The 20,469-nt window shown below is 33.9% G+C and overlaps 1 protein-coding gene across 3 annotated transcripts in view; it reads right to left on the bottom strand.

The window, feature by feature from the left end:
* Positions 1-1,566: 1,566 nt before the first annotated feature.
* The window catches only part of LOC108909885 (DENN domain-containing protein 1A), a 31,451-nt gene continuing 12,548 nt past the window's right edge, over positions 1,567-20,469 (bottom strand). The window contains exons 4-14 of one of the 3 annotated variants that reach the window (XM_018714342.1): positions 19,084-19,219; positions 18,969-19,022; positions 16,762-17,019; positions 12,214-12,315; positions 10,865-11,086; positions 8,033-8,209; positions 7,931-7,963; positions 7,083-7,312; positions 4,803-4,968; positions 2,512-2,880; positions 1,567-2,008 (exon numbers count right to left, since the gene is read on the bottom strand). In XM_018714342.1, the coding sequence (XP_018569858.1) occupies positions 1,658-2,008; positions 2,512-2,880; positions 4,803-4,968; positions 7,083-7,312; positions 7,931-7,963; positions 8,033-8,209; positions 10,865-11,086; positions 12,214-12,315; positions 16,762-17,019; positions 18,969-19,022; positions 19,084-19,219 (2,098 nt within the window). In that variant the 3' untranslated portion in view covers positions 1,567-1,657. The remainder of the gene's footprint in view (positions 2,009-2,511; positions 2,881-4,802; positions 4,969-7,082; positions 7,313-7,930; positions 7,964-8,032; positions 8,210-10,864; positions 11,087-12,213; positions 12,316-16,761; positions 17,020-18,968; positions 19,023-19,083; positions 19,220-20,469) is intronic. The other 2 variants (XM_018714344.1, XM_018714343.1) reach the window with 2 other exon arrangements.

Genomic DNA, 20,469 nt, shown 5'->3' with positions numbered 1-20,469 from the left:
CTGAAAAAAATTCAACTATACTCCGCGGTCGAAATTATAGAGAGTGACTCATCGCTAGCTTTTGGACTAGTAAGGGGGATGAAGCGTGCCGGGAACGAAAATCCATTGGCGTGTCTGCGTAAAAGGCAACAAGATATAGAAAATATTGAAAAAAGATAATAAAATATAACATCTAATATTTTTTTACGGTTTGCTATAAACGGCACTTTGATCCATTTTAATTATTACAGCATTTTAAAACGTCCCAGTTGTGTTTTTTTAATTTATAAATTTATTATAGCCATTGAATTAGATCCCTTGTCTACGCTTATGCCATGACGTTTCTCAGGACGGATAAATCAAGTCCATTTACACCCACTAAAAAAGCAACGCCCTATTCCCTAACAAGTGCAAAAGACAGAGATAGAATACAGATCGATGTTCAGTGTAATTCAGTCTATAGGCGATTATAGATTCTACCGATGTGCGTAGCGAGCGGCACAAAGATAAATAAAATCTTTCCCGTATAAAAATCATTTTATATTTTATACACATTATGGTAATAGTGTTTTTATATTATGTCTGAGTCACTCTCTATAATTTCGACCGCGGAGTATAGACTATAAAATCGGGAGAATCACGAGATGAAATCAGTTCCTTTTTTACCTGTAAGACTGCAAGGGTTTTCAAGATTTTCATATATCTGTAGGTACACATGCCGCAAGCGACCCATATTTTAATTACGACGTCAATAACGCCATCCTGACGCCACCCGGGACGCAACAGGGTTCCAAAAAAAAAGGTCAACGGTAGATAGGCGCCAAGGACCGGGTACTTCTGCAAGCGACTTCACACCAAGACGACTCTCCAGCGAACACTCGTCCTGACAACACGTATTCCTTTTCACAAACGTTTTCAATAAAAATACTTATTTTTACCGCTGAGAGAGCGTTTTATTTTTGCTGTACAGCGAAAGCAACCACTCCAACTGCAGGACGAGTGATCGCTGGAGAGTCGGTCTTGGTGTGGAGTCGGTAGCAGAAGTACCTGGTCCTTGGCGCCAATCTGCCGGGGTCGTCTTCCGGGAACCCTGGTGCGTCCGGGCGCTCTTGACGCAACACTCAAAATGGGTCACTTGCAACATGTGTACCCACATATTTTTATGAACTGCGGCATTTGCACAAAAACAAACAACACCAACATATTCAGCACCCTCGAATACAAAGACGGAACCTGAAAGCGCAATTTGTGAATCAAAGAGTGAATCAGAAAAACAAACGAATAATTTACAAATTTTAATATCAGTTATTGAATGTGCAAATTAACAAAACAAATCGGTATTAAAATTACATAATAGGTAAATCTCTAAAATCAAAATTTTATACGTATATCACAGCTAATTCTATATTTAAATATAAATAAATCCAATGCAGTGTCTTTTTGATTTCACGATATGTGGCAGGTATGTATTTATATTTTCTACCTATCATTAAAATTGTGCTTAGTATTAAAAAATATCTTTTACTGCTATTGCTGTGAAAGGAAATAATAACAATAAATATGTAATAAAAAAAGGTAAAAGAGTATTTCACGTACACAACAAAAAAAAAATAATTAAAAATGTATATAAATAAAATTTAAAAAAAGAAACAATTTTGCACAATATAGACTATCACTTTTACTCGAATTTTGTCCATTGTCCCTGGGAATTGACTTTGTTGACGTTAAAAGGGTCGAAATTCTGTTGGCTTTGCATACCGGAAAAATTAAAATTTAAACCGTACTCTTGCAGCAAGTCTTGATCGTTTCGACTGCATTCCCTATTTAAGTTCTGCTGCGAACTGGGCATCCTTCCGTTCTGCTTCACGCTGTGATTTTCATACGTATACAAAGGATTGGTAATACTAAGAGGAACTTGACTATTCTTGCTGCTAGACCGGGATGGTGACGATTTAGACGTGAGAGGATCGAAATCCTCCAAGTCCGACGTGGAATCTAATCGAATGAGATCTTCCGTTTCTTCGTTTTGCTGAAATTAATTACAAAAATTTAAGCACGCTCAAACGTTTACACGTCCTAAGAGGGCTCTATAGCAAATAGGCAACCAGCAATACATTTTTATAGATTTTATTACACCGTTTGTCTAAATATGAATCAATGCACAAGTAACAGACTTTCCCCCATCTTAACGCAGATTTTCTATAAAATGGACTTAGTTTGAAAGTCAAATAACGTTTCGGTGTAAAGAAATTTGTAATTTACGGTGCAAATTACAAATTCCTTCCCACCAAAAAGTAATTTGACTTTCAAACTAAGTCCACTTTATAGAAAATCTGCGTTAAGATGGGGGAAAGTCTGTTATTTGTGCATTGATTCATATTTACACAAACTGTGTAATAAAATCCACAAAAATTATATTTAAGTTGTGTTATTTTGTAACTTGACTCAATCACGCAAGCAGAAATACGACGAACTCTCTAAATACGCGTTGCACTAACAGAAAAGCATGCTTATGACAGTGACAACCTTTACCTTCCGCCTAGGCGAACACGTGGGAGGCGACAACTTAACGATATCAACGGAATGCTGATTAGCGACAAAAAACAGGGGATCTCCATTTTCGCTGTGCCCACCACCGACAACAAAGGGTGTAGTGCCGAAAAGGTCCCTGCTAGTGTCCTTAGCGGGAACTCTAGGGGGGACAGAGGGGGGTGACAGAAATACATCGTCCGGTGACTGGAGGAGGTTCTGCGTCTCTTGGGAATGGTTGGTTGTGGGGAGGAAGAAACGATTGGGTGGGGAAGCTATGGGCGCCCCCATTCTGGAGGGGAACACCCACCGGTCGGGACTGGACAGTGGGGAGGTGTTTTTAAAGTTCTCTAAACTTCTCACTGGTTTTAGCTGGAAGCGAAATACAAGCAGTTAGAACAATTAAGCTGGTCATAAAATTATACTCTAGGAATGAGTAAAATAAATTTTTACATTAATTAAATTGTATAAGGATAAATTTTTCCTTGGAAGATTGTCGACAAGGACAATTTTGTCTTTACAAGAATTATACAGGGTTCTTCACGGTAAGTGGCCTATTAGACGTTTCAGAGGAACCAAAGGCAATATGACTACGAAATTTTGTTTACGGGGGTTATCAGATATGCTCTCTTCAATGAAAATAATGCCATCAACCGGTTATACCGTAAGTAGCTGTCAACTTCGTTATTTTAAATGGAACACCCTACACATTATTGCATTATCGACAAGATAAATTAAAAATTAGTCAAAAATGTTAAAGCTTCCCTGTACCTAGTACAGGGAAACTTTTGACATTCTTGACTTATTTTTAATTTATCTTGTCGATAATGCAATAATTTATAGGGGGTTCCATTTAAAATACCGAAGTTGACAGCTATTTCCGGTATAACCAGATGTTGATGGCATTATTTTTATCGAAGAGAACATATCTGATAACCCCCGTAAACAAAATTTCAGTCATATTGTCTTTGGTTCCTCTGAAACGTCTAATAGGCCACTTACTGCGAAGAACCCTATATAGTATTGTTAAAGCAATAAATGAGAATGTTGACAACTGTAGCGGATTTTCCAGACTGGCGTAACTGTGACAAAAATTTGGTCAATACGACTTTTCCACTTCATAAACTTAGTCTCCAGTAAATTCCATGGAAATTAAGAATAATGGCATAGAAATGCAGGAAATTTTTTACATTTTAAATTTAATCGGATGCAAATAAACTTATTTTTTATTAAAGTCATTGGTAAATTGAAATATTAATTTTGTTTGAGGCAATTTTTTTTTAATACACAAATCGAAAATCATAAATAAAATTTATTAAATCTATTGGGCCTAGGGAATATTCGATAAGTTGATTTTAAAATATTCACTGACAATTGACTGACCCTTTTTTTATTTTCCTTTTCTTCAAATGCTCGCCAATCACACAAAAATTAATGTTTTTAAAATCCCCTACATATTTCTCCAGACATACTCATGTTTTTTTCCATATGTAAATTTGTGTCAGTCATACCACATGCCGCAGACCGCCAAAATTTTTATAGCCGCATAGGATGGCAACACTGGATTTGATTATTCATTCAATAAGAAAAAATACTTTTTTATGTCATACTTTGTGTCTCAATATACTGGATTAGAACAAAATTAAAACGGTATTAATAAATCATTGTAAATATTTAAGTTTTATGAAAATTTGTGGTTTTTCCTATATATAAAAAAGGATTGGAATAGGTATACACAAAAAACTAATGATGGTCTTAGCATTTGATAGGTAGATGATTGAAAACACAAAAAACAAATAATAATTATAAATATTACAGCAACAATCCAAAGCCACTAACTACAGATGAAAGTATGGCTGATGATCACATACATATACAAGATGTTCAATGGGAAAATACACAAACTTTAAACGAATACTCGTAAGTAAATGTAAACAAAAAAATTTATATAAGCTCTGGTCTGAAAATGCACTATGTATAATTTTTTAAATTAAAATTCACATAATAATTATTTGAACTGACATACAAAAACAATAACAAATAAACACTTTTTTTAATCAAGGATTGTTTTTGCTTGTTTCTACTTGAGGAATGATTTTTTGAAGTTTGTGTGCTCCCCCATGGAACACTCTGTATGAATTAAAATAAAGTTTTATCCAATTTCCAATGTAGAAGCAAAATATAATATCAGAAAACATTTAAAGTTGACGAATATTACATTTTTGCAATACCTTACCTTTAAATATGTGCTCGATTTTAAATAAATAATATTTTTCTAATGTTGCCATACTTACCGATCGGTCGACTGGAGGTGTGTCAAGACGCAGCTGCAGTAAGTCCTCCATTTCATTCATCAAGTCGATTCTGGGGATCTCTATCGTAGGACTTCCACTTCTTGGCGTATCTAAATAAGCATCTGGCGATATAGGCTGGGAGCCGGGACTTAGTGGGCTGTAGGACCTACGAGACAATTATTGCTATACAGGGCGATCAAAAAAGAGATCAAAAAACATTTTTTTTATAAACTTTTTTCGACATCTTTTTCGATATTTCATTCGACATCTTAAAAAATTTTCAGGATTCATACATATTTTCAACTTACGACAATTTACTCATTGTTAGTCACAGCCAATGAGTTGTATAGTTTTGGAGATAAATATCACTATTTGATCTCAAGATTATTAGGAAAAAAGTTCTAATTTAATTTTGTTGAAGAGAATCGTTTTCGTGAAAATCAATAGTTAAATTTCGTAACATCGATTGCATGTGCTTTAAAATATCATAAACTTTATGAACTTGTATAAAATCTAGTTGCGTCATTACACGAAGAAAACTTAAAATGCATTTTGCGTTTGTTTCCTGCAACAAAAGCCTGCTCCGTTTATAAATGCAGCCTTTTAATCCGGATTTTTTTTCAAGTTTGTTTAAATATTCAATATACAGTGTGTCCATAAAGTCAATAAAACTATTTTGCATCCACCTCAATTGGGCTTGTTTGTATATATTTCTTGAAAAATTACAAATTATTTCTTAATTTGGAACTGAACCTCAAATTTAAATACGATTTTATAAATTGATTGCCCGATTTAGAAAGAAAAGAATAGTATGTATTAATATTAAATTTACAATAAACAAAATATATTTTTTCACAAAATTTGATACAAAATTATGGTGGAGCAAAATTCAATAGCTCATTTAGATTTTAAATAAAAAAAATGGTAACCAATTTTTTATTATACCTGGCTCTGATAACAAAGTAAATTTACAAGTCAGGTGGCAATAAAATTTTTTATTTTTATACAAAGATTTCGAAAAAATTTCATGACCCCACATTGCATTTAAGTTACACGGATGTACAGTGTAGTTTTAAGTTTATTTGGAACCAGAAAATAAGTTTAGGATGCCGAACGGAATTTAATAAGCGATATGGTCCTTACAAAAAATATAAGGTAATGATCCCATAAAATTTTTTTTTTCGTATTGAATTGGGAATATACAGGTTGTTCCAGGAGGAAGTGCACAACTTTTAAGGAAATATTCTTCAGGTACTAAACAAAAAAGTTTGTGTATGCATCGGTCCTAAATAAAAAAAAAAAATTAACAGAGAAGTTTGGTTCATGTTTGGTCCTCATTACTTGGAATAGTTCTATATGCATATTTAAGGGGTAAGACCACTGTAAAATTTGCAGAAAATCTATTTTCTTTATTGATTTGAAAGATGCCTTGGACCTTTTAGAATAAGGGGAAAGAAGTTTATGCCTGGTCAAATTTTTTTTTCTCTGAAATTCCAAGCTCTTTAGAGAGTTTGTGTTCAATTAGAAACGTTTTCAAACAAAAGTATGTTAGTATAGAGTATGCAGTGTGTTTTTTACTACTATTAGCAATACTAATTAGAAATAATAAAACATTTAATAAATTCGTATTATTTTTTTATTAGGTATTAGGTTTTTAAATTATTGATTAAAAAAAAATTGTTGGATATTTTGTGCTGTATTGACTTTTAATACCGTTATGACTTCCTGCAATAGATATTTTGAAAGCGTTCAGAGCCATACTAAGGAAGAATTTTAAATGATAGCTAAAACAAGCTAAAAACCTTTTTAAGCGATTACAAAACTAATATCATCTAATTCAGAATTATGACCTTAGATTTTGTCATAAAAATAGCAGCGACGTATTTAAAAAAAATGAGCCTGATGATGTCCTCCCGAAGACGAAACGTCGGATTGCAAAAATGTTGACACCATTTGCAATTTATTTTTAAGTTCGTTTCCAAATAAAGCCAGAAAAAAAATAAAACGATTTTGCAAAATTTCGGGTTTTTCCGGATATCTTCGGAACCACCTGGAATATTAAAACTAGAATCAAGATGTTAAAATTTCATAACAACGGGAAAGACTCTACGACCCCCTCTTACGTACGCCCCTGATGGAGCACACAATTTCGCTGAATTACGACACCGTATCGTGAAAACAAATACGCATTATCCGTTACATGTCGCTCTAGAACGCGTCCACGTATACAAAAAGCAACGAAATAATCGTTTTCCACCGCATACATAAATAATGACTGACCTTTGAATCCCAGAAGGCTTGAAGCTCAGCGCGGCGTCCTTGCGATAGCTGGCGATGGGGGCGCTGAACCCTGCTATCGTCCTCCGTTTCCCTGTCGGCGAATTCGGAGCGGAACGCGGCTTATCGCCGGTCTCCAGCCCATTCTGCAACTGGTGCGGTCCCGAGTTTTCCTTCAGTCTGGACCGCAACCCTTTGTAAGCGCTCTTTACCCCCTTCCCGCCGTCCTTCACCTGACGAAAACGGGATAAATCTTTAATTAAGTAAAGTATGTACAGTGTAAACGCTTAAAATAGCGTGTAATAAGTTCCAGTATGCTCATACAAGAGAGAAGTAGCAACAAATCCGCTTCCAATTTTTTTTGTTCATCTATCTATTCTCTTTAGAAAAATATCTTAAAAACTTAATTTACATAAAAAATGTCCAAATATATTTCATTTATAAATAAATTGTCCAATTTCAGGCAAAAGCCGCTCGGGAATTCGCTCTTTTTGCATTAAATAAAGCTTATTTTTACGAAAATTAAAAAAAATTAAAAATCACCTACGCCTCTTTGTTCCCAAAATACCTTTTTTATAACGTTTGACCGAAGCAAACACACTGAAAATCATTTATGAAACATATTTCGCGGTAACGTAACAAAAAAAATACAGTAGTGCGATAAAATGCCGAGCTGTGGAAAAAATGTTACAGGTACGTCTTCAATGAAAACTGCATGCAGCCATGCATTACTTGTGTTCGAGGATCACATTTAAAAGGCACTGAAATGACTGTAGCAGGCTGAAACTGACCTAATTTAATCCTAGACAACGTCATGCAATGTTTGATAAAAAAAAAGGTCCTAGACTTACCGTCTTTACTGCCGATTTCATTGCTGGATTAGCCTACAAAATAAAAGTGAAAAAAGCAACGGATAACATGATTACTGCCGCAAGACCATACTTTTGAATTACCTTATCTTTGACGCTCTTGAAGAACGCGGTGCCTTCCTTCTTCATTGTCGACGTCCACTCCTTGTACTGCTGCTTCAGCTTCGAGCCGGATTTGGCGCAGTACCCTTCGAGCTCGAATTCGAATTCGTCGGAAAAACCTTGGCCCGTGTTTAACATGGTTAGTCGCTCTTCTATGAACTAAAAATATAGTGCATTCATAGTGAATACAGGTGGTGGAATCAGAAACGACCGCACATCGTCGCAATATGTAATTTTCTTTTTATTTAGTTTATTCGGTGGCGGCTGGTGCGGGGAGCTCCCCAGCAATTTTCAAAGTAGAGTTCCGCGTTTACGCTCTGTAAAGTGTTTACAGTGGTGGTCATGGTTATCGTCGCGCAGTAGTGAGAGACGGAGTGGGAGTAGAGCATATTTACTATGCAGTTTGGGCTCTGTTCTCTGTTTAGTCCGACTCTAATTAAATAGGTCGCTATTCACGGCTTGTTTTCTTATTAAACGTAATTTGTTCAGGTGTGATGTAAAGTTTTGCTACTTACGTATTGCTTCTTGTGTTTTTTTAAAGATTGTAAAAGTTTAAATTGATTCGAAAGACAGACTAACAGTAAAAATCAATGATTACATTACATGAAAATCAAATACCAAACTTTATTAAAAAAATAATATAATTGAAAAGTTTATTTAAGACAAAAGCTGGACTTTCTCTATAAAAAATAATGTTGAACACTAAGTAATTAAGAATTAAATTATTTGCACAATACTTGAACAGATTTCAAATTCCAATGACGTCGCAGACACCATTTTACCGACTAACTTATAGTGTTACGACACTGAAAAATATATTTTTTTTATTCTTGGAATAGATATGGAATTTTATTTTCAATAAAAATTGTTCTATTTAAATAAATTTAATTTCAGTTTCGAGTACTGAATAATGTCAATACAACTGTTGACATTCGTAAAGAGATCTACACTGATATGTAGCCGAGAAGTGTTTATTTGTACAAATTAAACAATTTCCTCTTGGATTGTCGGAATGTAAATTATTATGTTGTCTGAAATATTCCGTAGCATCTTTAACAAACCTATTAAATGATTCTTGAATTGGTTTTACGAGTATAAGCTAATTTAATTGAACACCAAATAATTTGTTTATTAATAACATGATTTCGGATGAGCGCAACATTAAAAATGTGTCACAGTGAGGTCAATTTATTTGTTCATGAACATTCACCTATAATTTTTTTCCGTTGTTGCAAAATATACAAGAACTTTAAATGATAAATTAATCTTATAGTCCAGGCGATAGAGCAGTAAAAGTAGGCTTTGGCGTTTGTGTTTGAAGTCATCTATTTTGTTGTACAGAAAAATCCCAAATATTATGTAGAATAAAGATCCGAGTTTGCCTATTCCAAAAAACCATTGCTAAGTTAAGGGGAACAACAAACATACAAAAAGAACGAAAAATGACCCGTTTTTCGACATATTTTTACCTGTAACATTGAAAGTAAGCCCTAAAGAAAAAAGTCATTCTTTATTTTTTGTTTATTTGACTTTCTATAAAGTTACAACAACTGCGAATCAAAAAAGTTGAATTTGCATTAACAATGAGCGAAAAATAGTAGAAAATCATATGTATATTAGGAGAAATTTTTAAAATAAGTAAATATTTGATGGAACTAAAAATGTTGCAACGATCGATCTCGTGGTTTTCGATTGACAGGATTGTTAATTAATAGCTGTTTTACATTGACAATTTATTGATCAATTAATTAATGAAGTCGCTTTGTCAAGTTTTTTGACGAATGAATCAGTTCTACCAACGAATCAAAGAAAATTCAAAAATGTCACCTTTCCACTCATAATTGCAGTGATACAACAGCGGTACCGTTTTGACACATATTTTATGAATATTAGTGTTTGTAAGTAACAAATCAGTAAAAATAATGCAAAACTAGTACGACGCCACACAATTATTTACATATTCCAATAACATAACCTCATTACTGATCTGAGGCTGGAAATCGGAAATCTGTTGGGTTGGTAATTAATTCATGAAGTTATTTGACAGCAGATTTGGTGCATTACACTTGTTCAATTTCTTGATGAAGCGACTTCATCAATTAATTGATCAATAAATTGTCAATGTAAAACAGATATTTAGAGCATGTTCTATTTCTTCATAAAGTTTCATCAATATTTATAAATATTTACTTATTTTAAAAATTGCTCCAAACATACATATGATGTTCTACTATTTTTCGCCCATTGTTAATGCAAATTTAACTTTTTCGATTCGCAGTTTGTAGAAAATAAACAAAAAATAAAGAATGACTTTTTTTTGTTTGGGGCTTACTTTCAATGTTGCAGGGAAAAATATGTCGAAAAACGTTTCATTTTTGGTTCTTTTTGTATATTTGTTGTTCCCCTGAATTTAGCAGTCGTTTTTTTGGAATGGCAAACTCAGATTCTTATTCTACCTAATATTTGGGATTTTTCTGCACTACAAAATAGATGACTTCAAATACAAACGCCTCGAATACTCTACCGCCTGGACTATTAGTAATTTCAAACAAATTGGGAGTGCAAAAAATAATATTCTAGTCACTAATTAAACCCTTGGTATATAATATATTATTATTTCAGTCGTGGATTACATGAATACATGAAAAATCAACTTAATATCTTAAAAAACTTACGCTTAAATAAAAAACAACCCAATCCCATTATTTTTATCCGAAGAATATACCTACTTACAACGCTTGACCTACTTTTTTGTATGAAACGCCATCGTCAATTTTCCACAAAGACACAATATTCTCGCGAGATAGCACTCACCTGTTGGAAAATCTGCAGGTGCAGCATCTCCCTGAGGAAGGGCTGGAGTGAGACGGGCCTGGTCTCGATGAACTTCTCCTCGTCGAAGGTGACCTCCTTGCCCGATTGGAACCTAAGCGCGTCCCTGTAGCCGCCTATCAGTTGGACGAGGGCCCGGAGGAAGGCCCTGGACACGCCGTCGCCCAGCGATTTGTTCCGCAATTGCTTCTTCAGAGACACTATCTGGATCACAATGGGCATCAATGAGCGTTGAAAAGGAGGCAGGGGATCATGAATAAAACGGCGGAGGAAGTGGCTTCTACGGCGACTTAGCGCATTAATTCGATTTCGTGGTAATAAGTAAATAGCCCGCCTTGTATTGTGTGCCCGGCCGTTGTTTTTAAGTGAGGAGGATATTCAGTTTAGTTCATTGATGCACGAGTAGGTATAGCGAGCGGTGAAGATATGATTTAAAGTGAGTGGGTTTTGGTATTTAAACAACTAATTTCGGCTGTAAATATACAGAGTGTTCGTCATACTTCATATCTGAGCACGGAAAAATTAAACTTTGAGCGACTCGTCAAAAAATAAATAAATACACAGGATTTTAATTAAGTACGTCGATAAACTTTCAGGGGCAATTTTTTTTAGTGATGTTAAGTCAAAAAGGTTATGTACTCGACAGTTATAATTAAAAAAATAACATTTTGTAAAATATCTCTGGAGAGGTTTGATGCACAGTGATGAAACGTGGTATGTACTTTACCTATCCTAAGAAATCCCTCTGCGTACCCCTGGTTGAATACAACTTCTCTAGAAAGGGCTGATATGTGCTACAACTTTAGTCTTATTCCTACATTTTTAATGAAACCAAAATAAAATATTTTTTAAACTACCCTTATTTCTTTAAAAACTTGTTTATCTTTCAAAATTTCTACTTTAATTCTTGAAAAAAAAAAATCCAGCTATGAAAAACATTCAAATTCACAGTTAGATGTAAGACCTATCTCCAAATGCGGAACAACAACGCCCTTCGCTTCGTCTCCGTTGACCCACACTATCTCCCTTCACGTGCACTGTAGCTTGCCTACAATTCCTGTATTTGTAATACATAAATATTACAGTGGCGGCGTACACAAGTATTAAAGTGTATTTTAAAAATCTAATTACAATTCCGACTGCTTGATTCAATAAAAAAAGATTCGTATTCAGAGGAACAAGTACTATTACCCCTAAAAAAACTGACCACCCACTTAAAGATACACCCTGTACAGATGTAGATAAATAAGCTCATACAGAATCCTCCAATATTTTCGTACTCAAAATTAATACTTTTTTTTTTCTTTCTAAAAACTAAAAGGCGTACTTACTACTTCTTGAGGGAGATTATTGAGATCATCGAAAGGCGTTTCCACCGTATTGGCGTCGGCGTCTAGGATTACCACATCGCCGATTTCGCTTCTACGGACTTGCTGCAAAATAAAGTAACAACTTGGATCTGCCTAACTATGAAGGGGGTTGGTTACAAGGCATGTAAGACGAATTTGAAAAGCACGAATTTTAACATACAGGGTAGGAAAGTACTGATGGTCTATCTGAAGTTACGTGAGAGCGATAAAGTAAGCCATAGAAATCCATGCGATAGAGAAGTATGGCTATAATGAGGGCCTCTCATAGTCACCGCCCGTTCCGCCCTTCCACAAATAAGATCCACTTCTTATTTGTGGAAGGGCGAAATGGGCGTTGACTATTAGAAGCCTTCATTATAGCCATCCTTGTCTATCACATTGATTTCTATGGCTTACTTTATCGCTCTCACGTAACTTCTGATAGACCATCGGTACTTTCCTACACTGTATACCGGGTGTAAGAAGTATGACTGCCATAATTTCAGCATGAGATAGAGTAATCGTAAATGAACAAAAAAGTTGCACATTACAGGGCCGTAAGATTAACAGTTTCATCACAACGTGACAACAGCGCAACACAGCTGTAAATTTCCAGTTTTTAAATAAATAAAATAAAATGTATCGATTTTGTAGTACGAAGACAGTGCTGTGCTTAAATTTTAGCTCGAATTTTAGTAATTATGAATAAAACGGGAACTTAACTTTTAATCAAATTATGAATTTAAAAAATAGGGATGTAACCCTAGGGACCCAAAGATTCACGTCGTCCAAATAATCATAGGTATTAAAAATAGTGGTACGCAAAAAACACTGCGACACAGTCCAATTCCAGATACCAACTGAATTGAGTATTGCTGGGCAGCTTAGTACCTCGTGTTAACCGCTGCGCCGTTGTCACATTGCTCGATATGAATTTTATCGAATTTTAGTTATTACAACGCTAACTATTTTTTAAAATTGAGCATAAAGAAGTTCAAAAAAGGGATAAACATTGCATTTTATGGTATTGTATGCATGCAGTTATGTCAATATTTTTTTCTCGGAAATGGTTGAGTTTAGAACCCATGTCATATAAAATTTTTTGTTTAGTTTAGGACTCATGTCATATAAGATTTTTTGTTTATTTTAATGTCGTTAATTATCGTCTGTTAAAATTAAGGCAGTAATCCATAATTCAAAAACGTAAAAACTAAGTGAAATCTATTTAAATTAATGTTATTTTAATTGAAATACATTATTTATAAATAAAAATATAAATTATACCAAGTGTAGTTATGAAAATAGTGCAAACTAAATTGAATTTAAAACATTCTATACCGTATAGGACTGCTACAGCAAAGTAAATTAAAAAAAAACTGCATTCCCGCAAATGAAATTTGTAAAAGAATAGATATTTCTGACAGGAAATGTCCGTAAATCCTGGATTATATTGGCAGATCCTTTGACGTGGGCGTGTTTATTTATCTTGCTAGAATTTCAAGTCTATTACTGATAATTAATTTGCTACTCATTATTTTATTATGCAAGCTTGTTGATGTGGCTATTTTGGAATATTTTCCTGCTTATTTTTAGAGACGACGACATTGATACACAAAATTAACCGAAGGTGTGATCCGAGCTTGAAGAAATACAATTACGTGTCATGTCAGTCATAATAAGATTAAAAAAAAATAAATTTAGTATTAGTTGATTGATCTATATTGTGTATAGATATATTAGTCCAACCAAATTACACTTGGAGAAAAAATTGTTACCTGGACTTTTATAAGTGGAAATGGTAAAAGGGCTTATAATAAATCTAAAAAAAACTAAATGCGTGAGGCGTGAGGTGGCGGCAGGTTGATTTGGGGAGTTGAAAAGTTGTGAAAAATTGTATCATTGGGATTTCTGGCGAAAGTTGACGTCAAACAAAAAAATATCCAATATAATGTAGATCGTGCAAAAATCTACAACTTTTGTAGAGATCACTTTTTGAGATAACCTCAAAATTTACGAGAAAAATGCGAAAAACAGTTTTTTTCTGATTTTTTAATTTTTTATTTCTCATTTCCGCAAAAATAACTTAATTTTGACGAAACTTGGTGAAAGTATACCTTTCTGTGTCTTAAATAAGCACAATTTTTTTAGATATAAAAATCAAGAAGTTTCCGAGATATTCATTTTTCCGGTCTGAAAAATCTGTAATCACAGTTCAATAACATGTTCAAAAATGCAAAAAAAAAATAAAAAGTGACGCAACAATGAATTTTTCAGTAATTGTTGATAATTTGTTTAAATTAAAAAAAAATCAAAACTGATTACACCATTCAATTCTACGGAAAAAAATACAAAAAAAAACTGTGTCATTATTTGACCCAAAACTTCATTTGAAATGAATATCTCGAAAACTTCTTGATTTTTTTATCTAAAAAAATGTGTGGTTATTTAAGATACAGAAAGGTATACTTTCACCATGTTTCATCAAAATTAAATTATTTTTGCGGAAATGAGAAATAAAAAACGAAAAATCAGAAAAAGACCTGTTTTTCGCATTTTTAAAAAAATGGTTATTTTAAAAAGTGACCTCTACAAAAGTTGTAGATTTTTGCATGATCTACAACTTTTCTATTGGATACTTTTTTGTTGACGTCAACTTTTGCCCAATGATACAATTTTCCACATCTTTTCAACCCCCCCAAATCAACGCATTTATTTATTTATTTTTTCATTTATTATAAGCCCCTTTGCTATTTCTTTTTTTCCCCTCTAAATTCCAATTGGTCTATATGTTTATTGGTTACAGGTTTCTAATATCCAATTAAACATCAAATTGCGAAATCTAAAATATGGACATTTAGGTTTTTCATTTGAAGTATCTGTAGAATCAAAGATTGTTTTCTAAAAAATTAAGTCATTGTGTAAATAAATGATGCGATCTATATAACATTTACGTATTTAAAAAAATCGCACAATCCTTAGAGGATGAAGCATCGATAAGAAATTACATGTTTGATAAAAAATATTACAATAACACTCCGTCAATATTGACTACAAACAAGTGGATGCGCAAACGAGCAAGGAAATCCGGAATACAAGCGGAAAAACGTCTAGCTAAGTGATGAGCAGAATCAATGTTCGAAATATTCAAAAGCTGAGAATCACGTTTCGTATTAAATTATCTTTCAGTTTTTTTTTAGTAGCTCTGAAAACGAAAACAGATTGAATCTCGAAACGTACAAAACTTACGTGTGCGATACACAGTGATGTGGTATTTCGTAGTTTTTAATTGTTTGCTTTTTTCAGTGAGTTTGGAAAAAAATAAGACAAAACCGTTGATATTTACTTATGTGACACCTTGTATACCTCTATATACTGACATTCATCGCTGCTGTGAGGGTTGCTGGCTGTAATTATTACATATTAATATTTTCTGCCACACAAAGCGTGCATCATAAAGCACAAAGAGGATTAGCACACACATATAGGGTTGTAAATTGTTTAGGGATAGATCTGGCCACAACAGTGGGATCGCTTTTACACTTTGTAGCAGTCTCGGCGCTAGCAGTAATTTAAAACTTGATTTTATGACGTTCCTTATGTCGAAAGTGTTCTTACACCTTTGAGATCGCATTTTTTTAAATGTTATCCAAAGAAATTAAATTTCAAATAGAGTGGCATTGTCGACCATGAATATATCACAAAACATAAGAAAAAACTTGACATTGGAAATTAGGGAACTTGGTATAACACGTAAAAAGCCTTTAATTCCTCTATTTTGGATCGCCGCCAAAACGAACGCATCACGATCGTTCGGGCACGACATAGTTCAAGTACAAATTGACATACAGCAAGCACGTATGTACCATGTGGCGGTTATGGAAAGTTGTGCATGCTTGAACAAAAGCATTGTTTGCCATTGCGTTTACCTTAAACCATAATAATAACCCCGCGTTGAACTGTGAACAACTTACGCAAACCGATGTTCTGTTTTTAGAATTGTATCTTTCTTCAACGTGAACTGGAACAACTCTTTGAAATAACCAATATATTTGCTTTGATGATCAATTTGATGATTCAAGTAGAGCAGAGATAGAAGGGTTGTCCCAACAGCAGTCAGAAACTAGTTTTAAAGCAACTGTGCTGACGTAAACTTTCAAAATGTCGACGACTGGAAAGCTAAGTCAATATTGAAGGATTAATTGTGATAGAACAGATCTTCTTTCCGTGGTAATTTCTACAAATACCTTCAAATTAAGAAACGCTAGGTGTGTAGAAGGAAAATCCGCAAATGAAAGTCTCACGACACTGTTGCGTTCGAACATGGAAGGCGATAAGGAAAATCCGTCAGTTATTGATTGGTGAAAGGAAAAGGAATGGTCGAGATGTTTAAAGGAGCGTATGTAGACAATTCGGAATAGATTGGGTCGTCAATAAGAAAGCATGGATATTATGTCAACACGGTTAGAAAAAACTTTGACAGAAGAATCCATAGAAAAGGCAACTATCGCCATATGTGACTGAGCGACTTACCTTAAGCACCTCGTGCGGCACCCCTATGAGGAAGGGCATGGGCGCCAGCAGGTAGTCGATGAGGGACATCGGCAAAACGGGGATGAAAATGTGCTGCCATATCATGGGATAGATGATGTCGTTGGCGGACTGCACGCAGGCGCTCAGCCTCTTCAGTTTCTTGGAGGTGAAGATGATCCGCCTCTCGTAGAGCATCGACGCGAAGACCACCATCATGTTGTGGGTGTCCACGGCGTTGAAGTACTCCGTAAGATTCCTCTAGAACGAAATTGAAGGCGATAAGGAAATGAAAAGGCTCTTCAGAAAAAAAACTTAGTCAATACTTTCTACTATTTTTTAAATTATTTTCTCTATCTTACAAACAACGCATTGTATATAGCAATAAGACATATAATGTCCTAGTATTTAGCTAAAGGAGGATTAAAAACTCATACACTAAATCGATGCTCAACAATTTTGTTTGTTTTTAGTAGATGGTCCATATTGCTTTTAAGTTAAAGCTTCCTGCTAATACTTTAAACTTTAAACTTGAATTGAATTTGTAATGACCTCGATAAAATTGAATTTGGAAGGGTACCAAAAACACAGTAGGTATTTATCCGAAAATAGAGGCAAATAAAATGAAAAGTCAATGTACTAGTTGCTGCAACATATATCTGCACAATACCAAAATACCGTTAATCATGAAGCTTGTAGCAAATTGATTTTAATTCACTATTGAGAATAAATAAATTATAGATATATTTGGAACGTACCATACCTTTTTGAATAATATATTTATTATATGGTCTTCAAAGCAACCAGTTTATGGCCGATCTTTCTAAATTTATTTCTAAACAATAATTTAGTGAAAAAGGATTTTTGAGTTTTCAAAGTAATGCTGTGTGATAATATATAATTGAGGTGTCCCGAGAAACTTCGTATATGAATTATTAAAGCTGCTCCAACATTTCATTCCCACAACTAGCTCTTTAGCTGTGTACGTCTTTGTTTTTAGTAAGTCATTCATCATTCCTGAATAATTATTGACAACAGTATACTATCAACGCGACTCTTTAATAACAAACGATAACATTAATATTATGGGTAACGGTGCTGAGAGTACGAATTATTATGAAAGAGATAACAGAGGCAAAAACAGATATTATTTATCTCGAAACAGAAAAATGTACATAATCTGTCCTCGTTATAACAACACAGCTTATATTCTGCTACATGCACAACCCTTTGTTTTGCTATTTAGGTGTGAACAATTTTCTGATAATTTGTCCAACGAACTTTTGCGTGATGCGAATTTAATCCTTCTATAAATGTTAATAGAAACAAAAATAATAAAAATTTGCTTATTGTCTAGACTAGAATAATACCTAAAGAAAGTTAGGTACTATGAAAGTTGACACAGTCTTATTATTCTACTTATTTCTCTCTATGTTTGATACACATTTACATTACTAAATACAACACATTTGCTACTTTTTTTTTTTCAGGAAAACATAAATGGTTTATGAAAAAATATCGCTTGGATATCCGTAAGCGTAGGTTTTTATTTACATCAAATTAGTTGCAGAATAAATACAACTGAGCTTCGACGCAATAAGTGGGTAGTATTTAATCTTGTAGGCAGACGAAGGACAAACACCTTTGTGTGTATAGTCTTTCTGATCTGAATTGAAGACCAAAAATCTTGGCGGCATGTACCAGGTTCGGTCGCTACGCAACTACTCGGCATTGGAATTTTCAAAAATTTGTTCCCATATTTATTTAGCCATACCCATATACAGGTCTGGTCGCCCAGTTGAAGAATGAGCGCGCGGGCAAACGGGAAACAAACACAGCCGGACTGGGCGACCAGCCATAAATTTCAGTTGTTGACAAATTGCGTAGCAGTGGAGTGCAACAATATAGGCACCCTCTATTAATCATTCATATTACAATTTCGAAAGGGAGAAATAACAGAGGTATTTTGTTTACTAAAATTATTACAATACTGTATTTTGGAGACCTTTTGAAACGGAACAAAACGAAATACCAGACAATATTGAATTAGTAAAATCGGCTGTTGATGAAACAGCAATAAAATGAACGGTTTAAATTTAATCAGAATCCGATCCTGTTCCGAACGCTTACGAAGGGCAGCGAACTGCTCTAAAAAGCCGCTACTGCTAGTTGATTTCACACCTGGTATGATCTGATATGGGCATACTTACATTTTCCGGAATACTTGGTAGCTGGAACGGCCTAGGAACATCAACCGCGAAAGTCTGCAAAATTTTGCTGCATTAAAAGGAATACAATGGGCAGATACGTACGAGGCATACATACACTTTCACCTCTGTTAAAAGGAACTACGAACTTCTTGCCTGGCTCCGCCAATCTGGCGTTGTACACAGCAGAGAGAAATTCCCTAAGGTCCTCGGTGCGAGAACTGTGCATTAATACTGCTGTGGTATCTAGAAATCTATTGGATAATAAGTTAGAGGCGAGAAGAATAATCATAAATAGAATGGTTAGAACTTACGATGTTCATTTGAAAATTTTCTACTTTAATAAAACATTCAAATAATTGGTCCTTCGAGCTGGATCAATGAAAAACGTGTGAAAATACGTAGTTTCACTAGCTCAAGCTCAATGAAGAAGGGCACGCAAATTTTATCGGTTAGGTTAGATTTTAAACGTGACTTCTGAGAATTTTGGGGATTTCAATCGATTTTTAGTAACATTCTACAATTTTGATACGTTTTTAAATATTCAAATACATAATGGAAATAATAAGTTTTTCAGATTTTGACAGCGAATATATAGCACCTAATTAGGTAGATACTGTTTTGGAAAGTAAGTTTATTTTTTTAATATTTTTCAATCATTTCCAAAAATCAATTTCAGAATAATCCCCTTGTTCCCCTTCAGTTCTGTTGAAGTAATAATTATTAGTGAAGATTAAAATTATCTCGAAATTTTTTGATATTTTTTACTTACTGAAAGTTAAAAACACATTATTCTACTTTTTATTTCATCACATCTGAAATATTAGGACATATTTTAAAACGTAAACATCTTCAATTTCATAACTTCCGGATTAGTTCACTGAACCCTCTTACTAATTGCTATGAAATTTGTGATTATTTAAAAATAGTGTCTGTGGGTTTGACAACGACTTCAATACATCAACATACACATTAAAAAATGTAAGATTAATACACATCAGTTTTGCTGATTTTGTATGACGTGAAAGTTTCTCACTAAATGTCTAAATTAATACTAAAAATGAAATCCTACGAATAAATTCTTCAAAATATCTGAATAAAGTTTCGATTAGTTACCAAAATAACATTACATATTTAAATACGGTTTCTATTTACTCAAGACAAAACAATTTGTGACGTTCCTATCTTATCAAATTTATCCACGATTTGAACAAATACGAAAATTTTCAAATGAAATTGTCTAACTAATATCACTGGTTATAATGCAACGTTTTAGTGGTCACTGGTTTTGGCAAAAGTTGTTTATCAACAACGATGCTTCTATTTGCGTCACTGGAGATTTATTCAATGCATTAAAAATATGAAAGATAAATTAATCAGAATAAAATCCCCAGATGTTATGTAATCAATCTGATAGGAATTAATCAAATCGGCGACAGTTCTGGAAATTACTCATGAAAAATTTACTGAAATTAGACCAAAATTACATATTTAATTGACTAAA

This window comes from Anoplophora glabripennis, unplaced genomic scaffold (genome assembly GCF_000390285.2).
Source record: "Anoplophora glabripennis isolate ALB-LARVAE unplaced genomic scaffold, Agla_2.0 scaffold28, whole genome shotgun sequence".
Lineage (NCBI taxonomy): Eukaryota > Metazoa > Arthropoda > Insecta > Coleoptera > Cerambycidae > Anoplophora > Anoplophora glabripennis.
This window is presented reverse-complemented; position numbering and strand designations above follow the sequence as displayed.